This window comes from Aspergillus caelatus, assembly GCF_009193585.1.
Source record: "Aspergillus caelatus strain CBS 763.97 unplaced genomic scaffold BDV27scaffold_201, whole genome shotgun sequence".
NCBI classification, from domain to species: Eukaryota; Fungi; Ascomycota; class Eurotiomycetes; order Eurotiales; family Aspergillaceae; genus Aspergillus; species Aspergillus caelatus.
The window spans coordinates 39,979-55,163 of NW_022475464.1; the positions used below are offsets into that span (position 1 = coordinate 39,979).

The 15,185-nt window shown below is 44.9% G+C and overlaps 4 protein-coding genes across 4 annotated transcripts; 2 read left to right on the forward strand and 2 right to left on the reverse strand.

Annotated features, from left to right (window-relative positions):
- Positions 1–2,014: 2,014 nt before the first annotated feature.
- On the forward strand, positions 2,015–3,475 carry BDV27DRAFT_161426 (phosphoesterase-domain-containing protein; the record flags this gene model as incomplete). Its single annotated transcript, XM_032073224.1, has 3 exons — positions 2,015–2,227; positions 2,280–2,341; positions 2,398–3,475. The coding sequence occupies 3 exons, from the start codon at positions 2,015–2,017 to the stop codon at positions 3,473–3,475; spliced, it is 1,353 nt and encodes a 450-aa protein (XP_031923780.1).
- Positions 3,476–6,813: 3,338 nt separating this feature from the next.
- BDV27DRAFT_161427 (uncharacterized protein) lies at positions 6,814–7,994 on the forward strand (the record flags this gene model as incomplete). The annotated part of the gene is made up of 2 exons (XM_032073225.1): positions 6,814–7,634; positions 7,706–7,994. The coding sequence occupies 2 exons, from the start codon at positions 6,814–6,816 to the stop codon at positions 7,992–7,994; spliced, it is 1,110 nt and encodes a 369-aa protein (XP_031923781.1).
- Positions 7,995–8,290: 296 nt separating this feature from the next.
- On the reverse strand, positions 8,291–9,930 carry BDV27DRAFT_37325 (uncharacterized protein). Its single transcript, XM_032076467.1, has 2 exons — positions 9,872–9,930; positions 8,291–9,822 (listed from the first exon to the last, which is right to left on the reverse strand). Exons 1-2 carry the CDS (start codon positions 9,907–9,909, stop codon positions 8,370–8,372), a joined length of 1,491 nt encoding a protein of 496 aa, XP_031923782.1. The 5' UTR covers positions 9,910–9,930; the 3' UTR covers positions 8,291–8,369.
- Positions 9,931–10,505: 575 nt separating this feature from the next.
- Positions 10,506–14,520, reverse strand: BDV27DRAFT_134080 (cation-translocating P-type ATPase). Its single transcript, XM_032068227.1, has 8 exons — positions 14,246–14,520; positions 14,108–14,181; positions 13,498–14,037; positions 12,934–13,445; positions 12,132–12,875; positions 11,488–12,074; positions 11,113–11,430; positions 10,506–11,046 (listed from the first exon to the last, which is right to left on the reverse strand). Exons 1-8 carry the CDS (start codon positions 14,443–14,445, stop codon positions 10,746–10,748), a joined length of 3,276 nt encoding a protein of 1,091 aa, XP_031923783.1. The 5' UTR covers positions 14,446–14,520; the 3' UTR covers positions 10,506–10,745.
- Positions 14,521–15,185: the final 665 nt, after the last annotated feature.

The window sequence follows — 15,185 nt, forward strand, 5'->3', positions numbered from 1 at the left end:
GGTTGAGCTAAATTTGGGCTTTATGAATATCACTTGTCATACCCTTTTTGTTGAGATGGCTGGCTGGGGTGTCAGACCAGTAGCTACAGGATGTTTAGTAGATACTTCTGAGAGCTTGTTTCTCCCCAATCCATAACTCTTTTGATCTCGGATGGCCTACAATCCAACCATGTTTTAAAGATCTTCCTTCTGATGTAGTTCTGGGAGCCCCTGAGCTCAGTCTTGGAACAGCTATTTTCTGTTTTCTTTTCTTTTCTTTTGGTATCTTGTAGTTATCAACATTGCCAGTGATATCTCGTTCCAAACACCTCTTCTAAGTGGCCTCAGAGAAGAGAAACGGGGAAGTGACGGTATTGATGCAGTTCGTGATTAATCTTTTAACGTAATCTGACAGTTCCACTATTAGAAACTTCTACTACTGCCTTTGACTTGGACGAAATCTGCTTTCTCAATTTGTAGAAAGATTTCGGAAAGGAAAATCGAGTAGTGTCCGCTAGCAAATGATCACAAAGCAAGGATATAGGCAAGGGAGAGAAGCAGATTTCGGAACATCTAGCCAGCACGTGTCGGGATTGATCTTCCAGGAAATCAGAGTTCTAAACACAGCATATGTCATCAGGGACATCGATTTGATTAGTTACTTAGTTATTGGTAACTAACTAATACTGCAATTCTTACCAAGACTTATGTTAGCGAGGCACTAGAATGCTGAAAATGGATAATGAATGACCCTGTGAGGAAAAGCTGAATGTGGATCTACACAGATGCATAAGCATTTTTATGAGAGCTTATGTGACCGAGTGCCTGCGGGTAAGTTTAAGGTTGATTCTGGCACGTGCCTCTTTCGAAGGTGCTCAGGAGTTAGGTCGATTGCCCCAAAGTCCTGAACCAGTCAGAACTTCTACATGTGATTCTTAACCTAAGTTGAAACTCAGTATAAACCTAGACAATCTTGATATAGGCATTATAAAATTAAAGCGTTGAAAATTCCAAAAATTTGTTTTATCAATGTAGGAATTGCTACGAGTAAAAGAAATGCAAGAGGAAAAAGGTCAGAAATTGTTGCATTCTTCTAAAACTATGGGTCTCTGGGCTCAATAAAAGATGTGGCAGGAGGACCCCGATAGGGAAGGAGCGTGTGGTCTGCTACAGGAATACTCGTGGTGGTGGTAGTGGTAGTAGTAGTAGTAGTAGTAGTAGTAGTGCAGAGACCGGGCCTGAAGTTTAGGGGCTGCGGAGGCTAAAGTTAGTAGGGGTAGAGCCTAAGTTTAGGGGCGATGTGGCCGAGAGATAGAGAACAAGTTCTATAATTTTTAGAAGCGGTAAGATACTGCTGGGGTTAAGTATCTAAAGCGGTAAATATCTTCGGAGGCGGACTAGTCATTAATCCTGTTACTTCAACAGTTATAATTGGTAGATAGTATAGTGGGACCTAATAAATAGATCTAATTGGCTATATAATAGTGCGTTGTCGTTGGTAAATTTGGTAAAAATCATCGGGTGACCGTTAGCTAGATTTACTATCATTTGAGGTTCGGCTCCGGAAGTTTCGGTACTAGTGAAGAATAGGACCCTTGCTTCTTTGGGAGATTTCAGGGTTCGGCAACGTCTCCGCCAGTTTCTACCATGTCAGTACTAGTGCAATCAAGCACTGACAAGCAACCTTCATAAATGTGCCTAAGCTCGCAGAGCCAAGCCTTTCCGGTTCGTTTAGCTGAGCGGCGCTTCGAAGCGAGCAGGACGCTACGTCCAGTCATATCCTGTATTCATACATCGTGGCATTCATTCTCTTTACGTTCGTTGCCTGGAGATATTAAAATCGGAAAATTTAAATATTTGTTTGCATTAGTAGTATAGGACTTCGAGTAGCTTGTCGCGATTTGAGCAGCATATTATTACTATATAAATTCGCAACATGAGCCCTGAATTGATAACCTCTCCGGGGACGACTCACTTTCTTGATATTCAATTTCTTTTGAAGCAATTGTACAGTTAATAGCGGTAGACATTCAAGATGAAAGTTCTACTCAGACATACGCTGGGGCTCACTCTACTCACACCCGCGCTGGTGCTCGCTTTGCCTCCCTACCCTAACGTTACCATCCCTTCCGGGCCCTCGCTCTCGGAAATCGAAGCTACAGCCGCAACAACCCTACCGGAGTCCCCGGTTTCTAATGTTAAAGGTCTTGCCTTTGATCGCTTTTATCAACTCTGGATGGAGAACACAGTGCGTCATCCCCTTCGACCTTTCTACCAGAAAACTTCTAAGATATCCTTAGAACTTTGAAGACGCGGGAGCCGATGAAAACATGCAGTGGCTAGCATCTCAAGGAATTCTTCTGTAAGAGCCATTTCGATGTCTCCTCGAAACAGCTCCCTAATATTAGATCGATCCAGCACCAACTACTTTGGCGTCACTCACCCTTCGCAACCTAATTATTGCGCATCGGTCGGTGGCGACACTTGGGGAATGGACCACGACAGCTTGATAGACATGCCTGCCAACATTTCCACAATTGTTGACCTTCTTGACACCAAAGATATCTCATGGGGAGAGTACCAGGAACACTTGCCCTACGCCGGTTTCCAGGGATTCAACTACTCCAATCAGGCCACCTTGCGTGACAATTATGCTCGCAGGCACAATCCCCTCATAAACTTTCGCTCAGTCACTAATAACGGAACACGCGCACGCCGCATCAAAAGTTTCACAGACTTTCAGGATGATTTAGCCAATAAGACGCTGCCACAATGGGCTTTCATCACGCTTAATGTTACCAACGATGCGCATGATACCAACATTAGCTTTGGCGCCAAATGGGAGCGTGGCTGGATGTCTAATCTATTTAACGACCCATACTTTATGAACAACACGCTAGTGCTGTTGACGTTTGATGAAGATGCGTACCTCGAAAACAACAGGGTCTTCAGTGTGCTTGTTGGTGGCGCGGTTCCAGATCATCTGAAGGGGACCAAGGATGATACGTTCTATACCCACTACTCAAGCATTGCTACTGTTTCTGCCAACTGGGGTCTTCCATCCTTAGGCCGCTGGGACTGCGGGGCCAACATTTTCGAGATCGTGTCCAACAAGACTGGTTACGTTAACTACGAAGTTGATACTACCCATTTGCTTCTGAATCAGACATACCCTGGCCGTGCAGCCATTGGCTGGATTGGAAAATATTCACCCGTGTGGCCAATTCCTATCACAGATGCTCAATGCTCAGCTGGCCATGGTGTTCTTGATTCCGTCAAAAGTCTTTATGGTAGCCTTTCCCCGACATATAACTACACCAGTCCTTACCCCATGGATGCCAAAAACAACTATAACATGAATGTCACTGCTGTTCGCACTTCCAACACCACAACTGGAGCTAGCGTGACCGCCGTGAGCGCCGGTACGGCTGTCACAGCCCCTAGTTCTGCGATTATCACGTTGGCTTTAGGAGGCTTTCTTTTCTGTCTTGTTTAAGTTGGTGGTAAACTCGTTCATCTTTTGATCAAGGGTTCAAACCACGAACGGAAACCATTTAATGAATACTGACTAATGCGGATTTGTAACTCCATCCATCTCTGATGTGTTGAATATAGGGATTCCCCTAGAAATGCGTGTTGTTGTTGTTGTTGATAGAACGAGGTTTCTTTAAAAAAATTCAATTTAGCTCATTCATACACAAGTAAAGAGCCGCGAGGCTACTAAGTGTAACCAGATAAAGGAATTATAGAGTAACAAATTCTGTATATGAAAGATTTCATCTGAGTTCAAGTTATTTATAGCTGTATAATGACTGCTGTAGCTGTTATAACCAAAATGGTTGTATTTTCTATTTACCAGGACTGAGTTTAGACTGTTGAACACGGTTATCAATACAAGGCCAGCTGGATGAAATCTTCCACTAAGTAAGGACTATTCGATAATAAAATGGCATTGTGTTGAGGGTTTGTGGGGAAGGGATCAAAAATCCTTGTATTGATAAATATCCCTTTTTTAAAGATATTATGACAGCGATGAAGTTTAGCAACTTACAATTTTCTACCCGCTACTATGGTAGTAATATATATGTCAAGTTTCTACGTTCCTTCTTAGAATTGATGAGTCTACTCTGGGGTAAGAATAAGTATTTACTTATAGCGATGTCAGAACTGACAACAACATAGTCAAGTAAGATACTAATATTAGTGGCAGCTACTGCTCAAATAGCTTCTAGAGCTGATTACTATGGAAAGGCGCCTCTTGTACAGCTAGACAGCTGGGAGTGGATTGCTTCTATTGAGTGTATTAACTTTACTGGTTGGGCGCTTTCTCCATGTATTATCCTCAAAGGAGCGCCCATATAGAGAGTTGGCATCAAGAGCTAGAGCTCCCATCTAATAGCAGGATTGAAGTCAGTCCTAATGAATGGGCTACTAATGAGATAAGCCTTCGCTGGCTTAAAAGTCTCCTTATACCTGCTACTACCAGCCGTATAACTGGCAAATACCGTCTTCTAGTTCTTGATGGCCATGGCAGCCATCTTACGTGTCAACGTGATTAAGTATGTAGTAGGAATAATATTATTCTTATCTTTATACCTGTGTATTCTTCGAATAATCTTCAGCCTTTAGTTATATACTGTTCTCAGGTGCATAGGGCACCTTAGTACAAAAGAGAATACACTTGGGCATTAACTATATAATATATTGATAAACTTAATTTTTTAAAGATCTTTCTAGAAGCTCGCCAAAGTACGTTTACAACAGAAAATTTATTGAATAGCTTTATAGGCGCTGGCCTTGTCCTACTTGATTCTGATAGGGTAGTTAGTAAGTTGGATATCCAATTAAAGACCCCTATAAACCAGGCAGTTGATCAATTAATTCAGCACCAAAAACGCTATATACTACTAGGCGGCTGGAGAAGCAGACATCTACAGCAATAGAACTACTTAGGGACCGTATTCCAAGCCCTTCATATTCGCTAGAAAAGCGCTTAAACAAGCTTATTAAAGGTCATGAAATACACCTTAATGAGCTTATTCTTGCACGCGAGGAAATACACAAATTACGCGCTGATAATGAATGACAAAGTCAAAAGCGGAAGCGCCCTAAAAGGCAGTTAGCTATTGCAGAGTGATCAATCATTAAGGAAAACCTAGAGAGATTTCAGCGCGAAAAGAAGGATTATGAAGCTCAAGATACATGCACTTTCTGCAGTTGGGCCGCGTGTACAATGCCCCCCCCCCCCTCCCCAGGTATTCTAATTGTCATATTAGGGGGCACACTAGGGTTAGATGTCCTAGTTTACTTAGTAATTAGTTTTCATTTAGAAATACACTTGTTTGGTTGATAAATGCCCTTATATTTAGCCCAGAGACAGGAATTGGAGTGGGGATGGCCGCTCGCTAGTGAAATACGTTATGTAAATTTGTATGTTGTGGTCACTGCCAAGGATTCCTGCGAAGCAGAGAAGGGAACCAGTCCAGGATGGTGACTATATTAATGGTTTTTATTAGGAGATATTAATCTTAGATTATTTACCTATATTTTATCGCAGAATATAGGGAATGCCCTGCAAGAGAGACTGTTGAGGTGTGGTAGGATAGAAGCCATTATTATAACCTCACCAGCTATTCTATACCGATAATCCAGGACAATTACTAACTAGGGAGAAGGAAGTGCCAGGGAACATACGAAATATAAAAGCGGAATGAATTGGTAACAAAGTGATATTCACGTAATTTAATTGCCATATACCAAGCAGTTCAGTGATGCCGATCACTATCGTCTTCCCGATTTCCCTCGGTTCGTACCGAAGCATCGGGAACTGCCGATAGGTCAAGAGTACTACTACGTAGTACCGACCTTCAAAACTGCCTGGACATAGTATTAGTAAATTACCCCATGACACAAATGCAACCTACTGGTGTATTCTCATCTATATCAGTGGATCTAGTATATAGAACAAAGCATGCTTTCAGCGCGTAGTATGTAAACTTAGGGAAATATCACAGGTGACCTAACCCTAGCCATCAGTAAGCATAAATTATAATAATGCGCTCTTATATTTTTCAATACTGATCCCCTAACTTAAAAAAAAAAAAAGAAAAAGACGTTCAGTTTTACATACATTCTCTTAAATAGAATAATGCTTTTGAAGGCGTATTGGGACCTTGAATAGTAAGGATTGTCTGTCTATGTCGTTTTCATACCGTGCTAAAGGTATCAGGGCCATACCAAGAGCACTAACAACCCATAGAACTCCACATTCGGAGGTTCACTTACTTCCGTTGGGGGCGAGAAATTTTTCTATGTAGAGATGGAGAAAGGTCCTACTTGGGAGGAGCTTGGCGGTGGACAGAGATACATAGCGATCAACATCTTGGTATCTAGAATGGTTTTATTCAGCGGCATGACAATTGGATCGGCATGACTATGAACAGGGGTATTTCTGGCCCCAGGCAGCTAAGTAGGATGTTTGCATCTCGATAATAGGTCAGATAGAATTATCCAGCCATCACTTAGTGGATAAATATCTACGCATTCCATTTGCTCTTGAGGCCAAGACCCTGATACCTGGGGGCGGCTTTGGATTTATCTGAGAAGCTTTACGTATCAAGCCCACACAGTACAGTCAACTACAGGACACACATCCGTAGAAATAAACAAGTTAAATACCGCCATCTCTGCCTATAGAGAGGTAATCATCCAACTACCATTCTCTCATTTACTACAACCTGTCACTCTTTGGAAACACACCTATTTTATACACTCTTTATATGTACATCTATTTTCTTTAGTTAATAGTCGTTGAGTCTACGACAAACCGCCAACATGATAACGCACAAAGTGCTGACGCTTCTATTTCTGGTGTTCGCTCTGGCATTTGCCGAGCTGGATCTGGGTATCAAGGAAGATATGTCGGTTAGGCTGGGGAAGACCAAGGAAGGGGGAAAGGGAAATGACAATGATGGTGATCGTCAATATGTTTGGAGCTCAATTGTTAAGCTGAACAAGGACAAAGAAGCGAAGGAAGTAATCACGGACAGCCAAATGATTGCACTGGTGCATCACGCCAGCGATGAGATGAATGCGGATGCCGACTTTAAGGCCGCTCCCGCCGCCCTACAACCATCCGTTATGACTGCCCTCCTTGTCGGTGATGAAGTCTACCTGGCTTCGTCTATGAAGGGCGACTATTCCTTTATCTACGAACACAATGCGAAACCCAAGAAGGGCAAAAAAGCAGGCACTGGAGAAATCCGAGCCCATGTGCCCGAGGAGATTAAAACTGCTCTCGGAAAGGCGAAGGAGCCCCCGAGGGAAAACGATCAGCATAAGAATGACGCCTCCTGTGGAGAAGTAATGGCCAGCTATACCTATCTGCTGAAGAACCACGGAGCGAAACTACAAGGCCAAAACGCCCGGACGATTGCCTGGATACATGACAAGAGCAAAAACCAAGCTTATGATCCCTGCGGTACCGGGGACAAGGTATGGGGATGTGACGCCTTTTGCACTAAGATGGGCTTCAAGGTTATTGATACCAAAACCCCGGAAGACAAACAGGAGAATATCCCCGGTATTTCCAAGCATTCTCAACAAGAGCTTATGACTCCGGCGCTGCAAAAAGAGGTTGCTGAGATTAGAGACACGTTAAAAAAGGAGGAGGAGGAAAAGAATAAGGAAGCGCAGAGACAGAAGGAGCAAAAAAAGAAAGAAGCAGAAGAGAGAGAAAGAAAGAGGCAGAGAAGAAAAAGAAAGAAGCAGAGGAGAAGAAAAAGAAGGAGGCAGAGGAGAAGAAAAAGAAGGAGGCAGAGGAGAAGAAAAAGAAGGAGGCAGAGGAGAAGAAAAAGAAGGAGGCAGAGGAGAAGAAAAAGAAGGAGGAAGAGGAGAAGAAAAAGAAGGAGGAAGAGGAGAAGAAAAAGAAGAACAAGGGCAATGGCGGCAAGAAGACGCCGGGCGTGTCAAAGCCAGCGGCGCAAGGAAAGAGGGAGGTGACCTGGCAAGCATGAAGCAGCATATGGATTGTGCAGTGGAACCTGGATGAGGCGGACAGGTCATCCGTATGGGGAATCCAAGTGTGGCGGGACGTGGAAATAGGCCATTCACCCATATATTAGTCCCTAGACAACTCAACAGTCTGTGATGGTGTGAGAGACGATGCGCTGGTGGCGGGATGGAGTTATATATCACATATTTGAACATGTTGGAAGATTTGCTTCTTACACTATCTTGTGATGTTAGCCTTATTAATATTACAGTCCGCAACTTTGACGAAACTTCTGATATTGAGCACCAAGTAATCTTACGACAATATCAACTATGAACATAAATAAGCCTGAAAACAGCAAAAGGTCTTAACCACTGACATGACGTCAATTTTTCCATCACATATAGCCTTCTTGTGTCCATAGGCCGGGAGATAGATAGTCAAAGACTGCCTGAAGCTCAATTCCAGCCTGAGCATATGCTACCTGTAGCTTTGCATGCTCTTTCATGCGGTTCGCCCTTGCAGCTGGAGAGCACACCATCTGCCGGATTATGATCCTCTTAAGGTTAGGGGAATGAGGGTGCAGGTCATCCAGCAAACGCCAAACACAGTCATAAAACTCCGACTCCGACAACCCCCTAAGCACTTCTTCACAGTCCCAGTGAAGACACAACTCTTCCAGTGTAGGCGGCAAGAAGCTACCAACATTAACAATATTGTCCGTATTTATTCCTGCCAGGAGGGTAATCGGGACCTCTGCAGAGCGTAGACGGGGAAATTTCTGTAAAAACCCTTGGAATTGCTCTCTTGAGTATTCGTCTTGGCAGTCAAAAGAATAGTATCCCTCGTTGTATGGGTAATACTCTAGCCCTAAGGATAGTGTTTCCACAGTCTGACTAACATACTCCAGGCCTTCAATGATAAAATCTGGAACTTCCAGGATTACCTCATCATGCCATCGATATGCTAGGCCTAAATGGAGCATTTTCAGAGAGGCCATTTGGGACAGTAGATCTTGTACTTCATCATCTGTAATTGTTGTACGAGCAAGGACAAGTGTCTGCAGCTGGCTGAGATTAGCCTGCTGGCTGTTATAATCAGCAATAACATCCTTAAAACTCCGTAGCCAGATTGATAAGGATTGAATAGCTGGTAAGTAAAACCATGCCATAAATTGATCAGGATCACACAGAGGGTAGCCAGCTGTGGTATCAAAATCATTATATAGACCGTCAAACTCCTCAGCGATGGGCACATTGCTGCCATAATCCACTATGTTAAGGTGGGTAAATCTTGATAGCAGGCCTTCTGGGGCGGAGAAAAGGGCATGTTTCATCATTAGCCCTGGAAATCCCAGCTTCCAGACAAAGGAATAGTCAAGTCGAAGAGATCTTAAACTGTGTAACTGGGAGAGCAAAATAGCGATAAAGGCATAAGCATTGCCATTTCCAAGAGCTTCATTCCACTTTGATGCGTCCGGAAATTCAACTTTCTCAACCAGTGCCTGAGCAAGCCCCACTACTTCCTCAAAACCAACGGTCGCGTCCTTCGTAGAATTAGGTTTCACATTGGCTTCATTCCAGTCGTGCAGAATGGCGTTTCGTGGTGGAGACATAATAGTGATATGATGTATTAACAGGGCTAGTTTTGGATTCTGCAGGACCGTTCGCAGCAGTTGCAGGATGCGTTCGACAGGCACTGTTTCCCATTCCCAAGAGACCCTATTATAAATCAAGGGACGAAGAGATAAATGCAGGTCTCTGCATACTGCAGAAACTGAAACGATGTCACCCGGCTTTAAAAAGTCCGTGATGGCTATCCAACAATCAACAGGCAATGAAGGGAACATACTGGGGGGTGTTAGTGAGGCCCAGTCTTGGTATATTCTGTGCAACTTACTTTTGCATGTGTGGTGACTCCAAATAATTAGCAACCATACTGGTTGCCGCAGGGGTAATTGATGGTGAGAGTTAGGAGTTAACTTATACCTAAGTTATGGTCTGAGATTGTCGCAGCCTGCAGACGTGGCTTACATATCTGGTCTATATGGTTCACCGTACTATAAATTTGTTTTTACCTAGGCTATACTCGGCCCATCACTCCCAACAACGCTTGGTGGTGGATAGGAGCCTCTGCACCTCAAGGCACCTTTGTCCTTTGTTTCCATTCTTCCTTAATCTGCTTTACTTCTTGGGCCTCAATTTGGCGAGGGGCATTCTTAATAAGTAGGGGGTCCTCCTATGTTAACGCTGTGGCCCGTTTCCTTTTTTCTTTTTACGAGGTTCAGGGGAAGGATTCGAAGGAGTAGGGCGCAGAGAGCTACTCATGAACTATACATTATTAGAGGGAAAGTATTTAGAATAGCGAGGGAGGATCCTTATATACCTCTCTTCAACAATCAAACGGTTAGCAGACGGTCAAAAACAGCAGCACTTGACGCTGTATTCTGAGTCTTAGTAACCGACGATGGCCTTAACATAATATCTAAATCATATGGCTTACTGCCTGGACAGCTAACTTTAGATAAGCAAAGTTATGCCAATACTGCTGTATATTTTTTCACTTTCCTTTTACTTTTTGTATATAGGTCTCGGCAGTACTCCGTAGTGCGAGGTTGAAGTAGATTCAGGCTGTGTTTCCCAGGCTCCCGATATATCAACTCTAAGGCTGGAAAAAAACAATAAGAAAACATTAAAAACTAAGATAAAAGAAATTTAATAAAACAACACTTATCCAATTACCACAACAGCAAAAGAAAATCATATGTAACTCGCTACCAAGCACACTTAGCCAAAACTCCTGTTGGCCACCTCCGGACCGCCGCTTTACGCAGCTCATCCAGACAAAGAATACCCAGCCCAAAAGCAGCAGGCAGGAAATAATGCTCTGCTGGAACGCTGCTAGTATCCAAGACCTCCTGGAAAGGAGGAACATATAGCCAGAAGATGGCCATACAGAGAGCGAAGGCAATCGCGGGGAAGAGAAGGAGGTTCTGCGTATCCTTATTGAAGGCCGGAGGATGCTGGAAGATGGATAGACGGCGGGTTCGAACGGCCATGAGGTTGAACCATTGCCTAAAAGGGTGTTAGCTGAAGTTCACAGGTATAATATGTGGAGATGGCTGATTAATGGTGGCTTACATGACGACCAAGTTGATGAAGTAGATCGAACTGGCCTCGTTTAGACGAGCCTGGTAGTAGTCTGGGTCTATGTTCGAGGGAACAGCTCCAAATTTGAACCATAACGCTGAGAAAGGGATCCCGCTGCGTTCAAGGTACCAATATGCCATGGCGAAGGATGCAACACTTTCCAGCATACCGAGAATACCATAAGCGTGGAATACTAACTTCCAGTTCACGAGGCGATCGCGCTTTGGCTTGCGGGGTGGACGCAGGAGAACGTCAGCTTCTGGAGCTTCGTAGGCTAGAACAGTGGCGGCGGCACAGTCGGTAAAACAGCTATTTGCTGTGAGTTCGGGTAGGCCTCGACGGGTCCCTATCATAGAGAGTACTTACCAGATAATGATCATGAGAAATGATGAGAGGACTTGAGGAAGACCAAACATGACATTGGTGAATACAGGCCAAAACTCGGAAAAGGAACCAGCGGGCAGCAAGTAAACAATGGTCTTTTTCAGGTTATCAAAGACAACCCGACCATACTGCACGGCTTCTACAACTGCCGAAAAACTGTCCAGAAGGACCATGTCGGACGCTTCTATTGCAATATCAGAGCCACTGCCCAGAGCAATCCCAATGTCAGCGGCCTTGAGAGATGGAGCGTCATTGACTCCATCTCCAGTCATGCCGACAATCTCATCTCGTGAACGAAACTCCCTGACAATGCGAAGCTTCTGTTCCGGTGTAGTTCGTGCAAAAACAATTTCTTGATATTGAGAGAGCTGGTCCCACTGGCAGTCATCCAAGCACATAAGCTGAGGTCCACTCATGACGATCGCGGGCGACGGTGTTGATGGGGAAACCTTCTCAGTGATTTGAGTAGACCTCTGCAAGGAGGCTACAGTGTCGACTGTGCCTTCTGTTGTGACAATGCCACATTGCCGTGCGATCGCCAAAGCAGTAAGCCCAAAATCACCGGTTACCTAGTAAAATGTAATTAGCGGCTCTGCCCAAACGCTTCAAACAGACGATAAACAAACCATAAAAATCCTAATCCCAGCCCGTCTCAGGGTTTTGATCACATCGGGGATCTCTTCCCTTGGAGGATCGACGATGCCAACCAGACCAACAAGAACTAGGCCAGTCTTTGCCTGATTCATCATTTCTGACTCAAATTCACGAGAGGATGGATGGACAAGGATTTCTGCTGCCGGAAGAATCTTGCGAGCAAGAAGAATGACACGTCTACCTTCGCTGGACCAGCGGTCTTTTATCTCGAGAATTTTCCGCCTCACATGCTCATTAAGTGCCTCCACATTACCGTCCAAACCAATAGTGTGCGTGCATCGTTCAATTAAAATATCTGGAGCACCCTTGATTGTCAGTAGACTGTCACTATGTCTGAACTGCCCTGCTTCTCCCGCCGAGAGAGCTACTCCATATCCGTTAGGTTGTGCCACATTCAACGTGCGGATCATGAATTTGTTTTTACTATTGAATGGCAGTTCATAGGTCAACTTCCACGTCTGACGTAACTCCGAAACAGGACCTAAGCTCTCAGAGAACCTGAGGACGGCCTGGTCGGTGGCATCTCCATATATACGTCTCTCAGCCAGAGGAAGAGTTAGCGACGAAGCATCGAACTCGGCTGCATTACACAGCGCGGCTACAGCGCGGAGCTGGTGGACACCGGATGTCTTCCCATCCATCACCATCCGGTCTCTTGCCGACTCCGGGCTGAATGTAGAGGTGGATATGGCACAATCGGTGACGAACATTTTGTTCTGTTAAGGCGGGTGAGTGTTAGTTGAATGTCTGATGATCAAGGGAAAATATACCTACCCTTGTCAAAGTGCCGGTTTTGTCGGAGCAAATAACAGACACAGCACCAAGGGTTTCGACTGTTTTTAGTGACTTGCAAAGGATCTTATTCTTCCGCATGAGATTAGCAGTTATAGTCAAGCTAGCAGTCAGCGCGATTGGCAAGCCCTCTGGAATAAACGCGATCGCGACGCTGACGCAGTCAACAATCAGGGTAGGAACATTGATCCAGTCAGGATGATCGACTCTGAGCCAAGTTGCCCAGACAATGACAACGACAATGATCATGGTCAACATGATGAGCACGATCAGTAGGACAAAACGTAGGACTTCTTTCTCCAAAGTCGTTAAACCTGTCTTAGGCTCGTTCGTTAATTTAGCGATACCACCAAAGACTGTCGAATCAGCAGTAGCAACGACGACTCCCTTCGCAGTCCCCGACACACAATGGGTTCCCTGGAGACCAATGCAATGTGTCTCAAGGTAGTTATCGTCGGTCGAATCCACCGTCCCATGGACCGGTAACGACTCGCCTAGGACACGTTAGCTCGGCAGATTAGTTGAAAGTCAGCCAGTTGGCCTTACCAGTGAGAATAGACCGATCAAAGCTTGCGTCATTCGAGACTTCAATGAGCCGCACATCAGCGGGTAGCTTGTTTCCGGCTTTGAGATACACAATATCCCCCGGTACAATATCTGGTCCATCAACTGTGACCTGGGAGCCGTCTCTCTGAACCAAGCAACTTTCTGGCAACATGGCAGTGATAGAGGCCATAACCCGGGAGGAGGACCAGTCTTGCCATGCATTAAATCCTGCCTGGATGAAAAATACAGCGAGCAGAACGATAGCTAGAGCCAAGTTTGCTTGTGACGGTGGTTGACCGAGAGGCTTCCACGAAACGAAGACGAGAACACAACCAACGAGAAGAATTGCTCCAAACCCCTTGAAGAAGTATCCGAATATCTGCCAGAACCACCGGTGAGGGAGGGGAGCGAGGGAATTCTTGCCATATTGACGCTGCCGTCTTTGGACTTGCTCGGATGACAAGCCTTGCGATGCATCAACCTGCCAACGTTTCTGTAACTCTTCAACAGAGATTGTGTGCCAGTCAAGGTTGGAGAGATCTTAGAATATCTTGCGTTAGTATGAGACCTTTTCAACATGCACAGGGTCGTATTCAAGTATCGCACTTACCAGTTGCTATCTCGCTCTTTGCTTGCGCAGCTTTCGTACGGTGAAGGGCTTCTGCCTCGTCGATTTCAAAGGAACTTTTGGTTTTATTTAGCCGTCATGAAGAAACCCAAGTACGGAATTGGAAAGCTATGTGCGTACATTGTCCGATAATGGATTGGCAGAGAAAGAGAAGGGTCAACAGTCGTCCTCGCTTTCAGATTCGGACCAGAGTGTTGAGAGCTGTAAGAGGCAGAGCGATTCAGTCTGTTCAATCGAGGCCTCTCAGTGTCACCGGATTCCTCGTCGGCAGTCTGCCAGCGCAGATGCGTCGCCTCTGCAGTGGGTGCTTTCTCCTCCATGACGACAATCTAACACCCAGATAATGTATAGACCGAAGTGAGACACAGAAAAAAAGGGAAGGTAACACCAGTAGAAGGGTATTCTGGCGAGAATGACTTCCTCGGCCACCAGCTACATCCTGCTTTAAATATGCATGTCTGTGCAGCCATGTGGAGATGGCATGGTGAGCGCGTGGCCTCGTGTTGGGAATAGCGGCAGTGAGTGATTAATGTGATTCAATGAGTGGTTCAAAGGCGCTGGTAAATGCCTCGAGCGGGTGGGGAGCTGATGGCCTACAAAGAAGAGGCTTAGCGTTAAGGGAAACATTAATATGACAGCCTAAGAGCGATTTGATCGCCCAATCGGGGTTTGGTCGATGCGCCACTGATTTCTTTGGATGGGAAAAGCTCGGGCATATCCTGTCACGTCTGATAGAGATATGCTGCTTAAGCCAATGGAAACAAAATCTGAAATGTATAAAGTAATTGTCTGGATGAGAAAATTTCCTCACGATGCTTCATTGACCTTCGCCTTGTCACCAGGTCGCCAAGCCCTAACCGATCGGGTGGGCAGAAACAACAAAAGTAATCAAGGAACACCAAGCCTGTCGTCTATTGTAAAACCTAGATTCTTCGGAAATTTGTGAAGCTTAACCTGTAAGCGAGTCTTGGCAATTGATAGCAGTTGACCAGCAAGATGAATGCCATCATAATTCGTTATCTCGGTAGCCTTCTCTCTCACTTAAACCTTTTGACATGGC

Excerpts from the sequence above, each read along its gene's own strand:
- BDV27DRAFT_37325 (XM_032076467.1), bottom strand. The coding sequence starts at position 9,909 with ATGGTTGCTAATTATTTGGAGTCACCACACATGCAAAA. Across the intron at positions 9,823-9,871 it reads GAGTCACCACACATGCAAAA|TATGTTCCCTTCATTGCCTG; the intron begins GTAAGTTGCACA and ends AACACCCCCCAG.
- BDV27DRAFT_134080 (XM_032068227.1), bottom strand. The coding sequence starts at position 14,445 with ATGGAGGAGAAAGCACCCACTGCAGAGGCGACGCATCTGCGCTGGCAG. Across the intron at positions 12,876-12,933 it reads AAACCGGCACTTTGACAAGG|AACAAAATGTTCGTCACCGA; the intron begins GTAGGTATATTT and ends CCGCCTTAACAG. Across the intron at positions 12,075-12,131 it reads CTGGGATTAGGATTTTTATG|GTAACCGGTGATTTTGGGCT; the intron begins GTTTGTTTATCG and ends ACATTTTACTAG.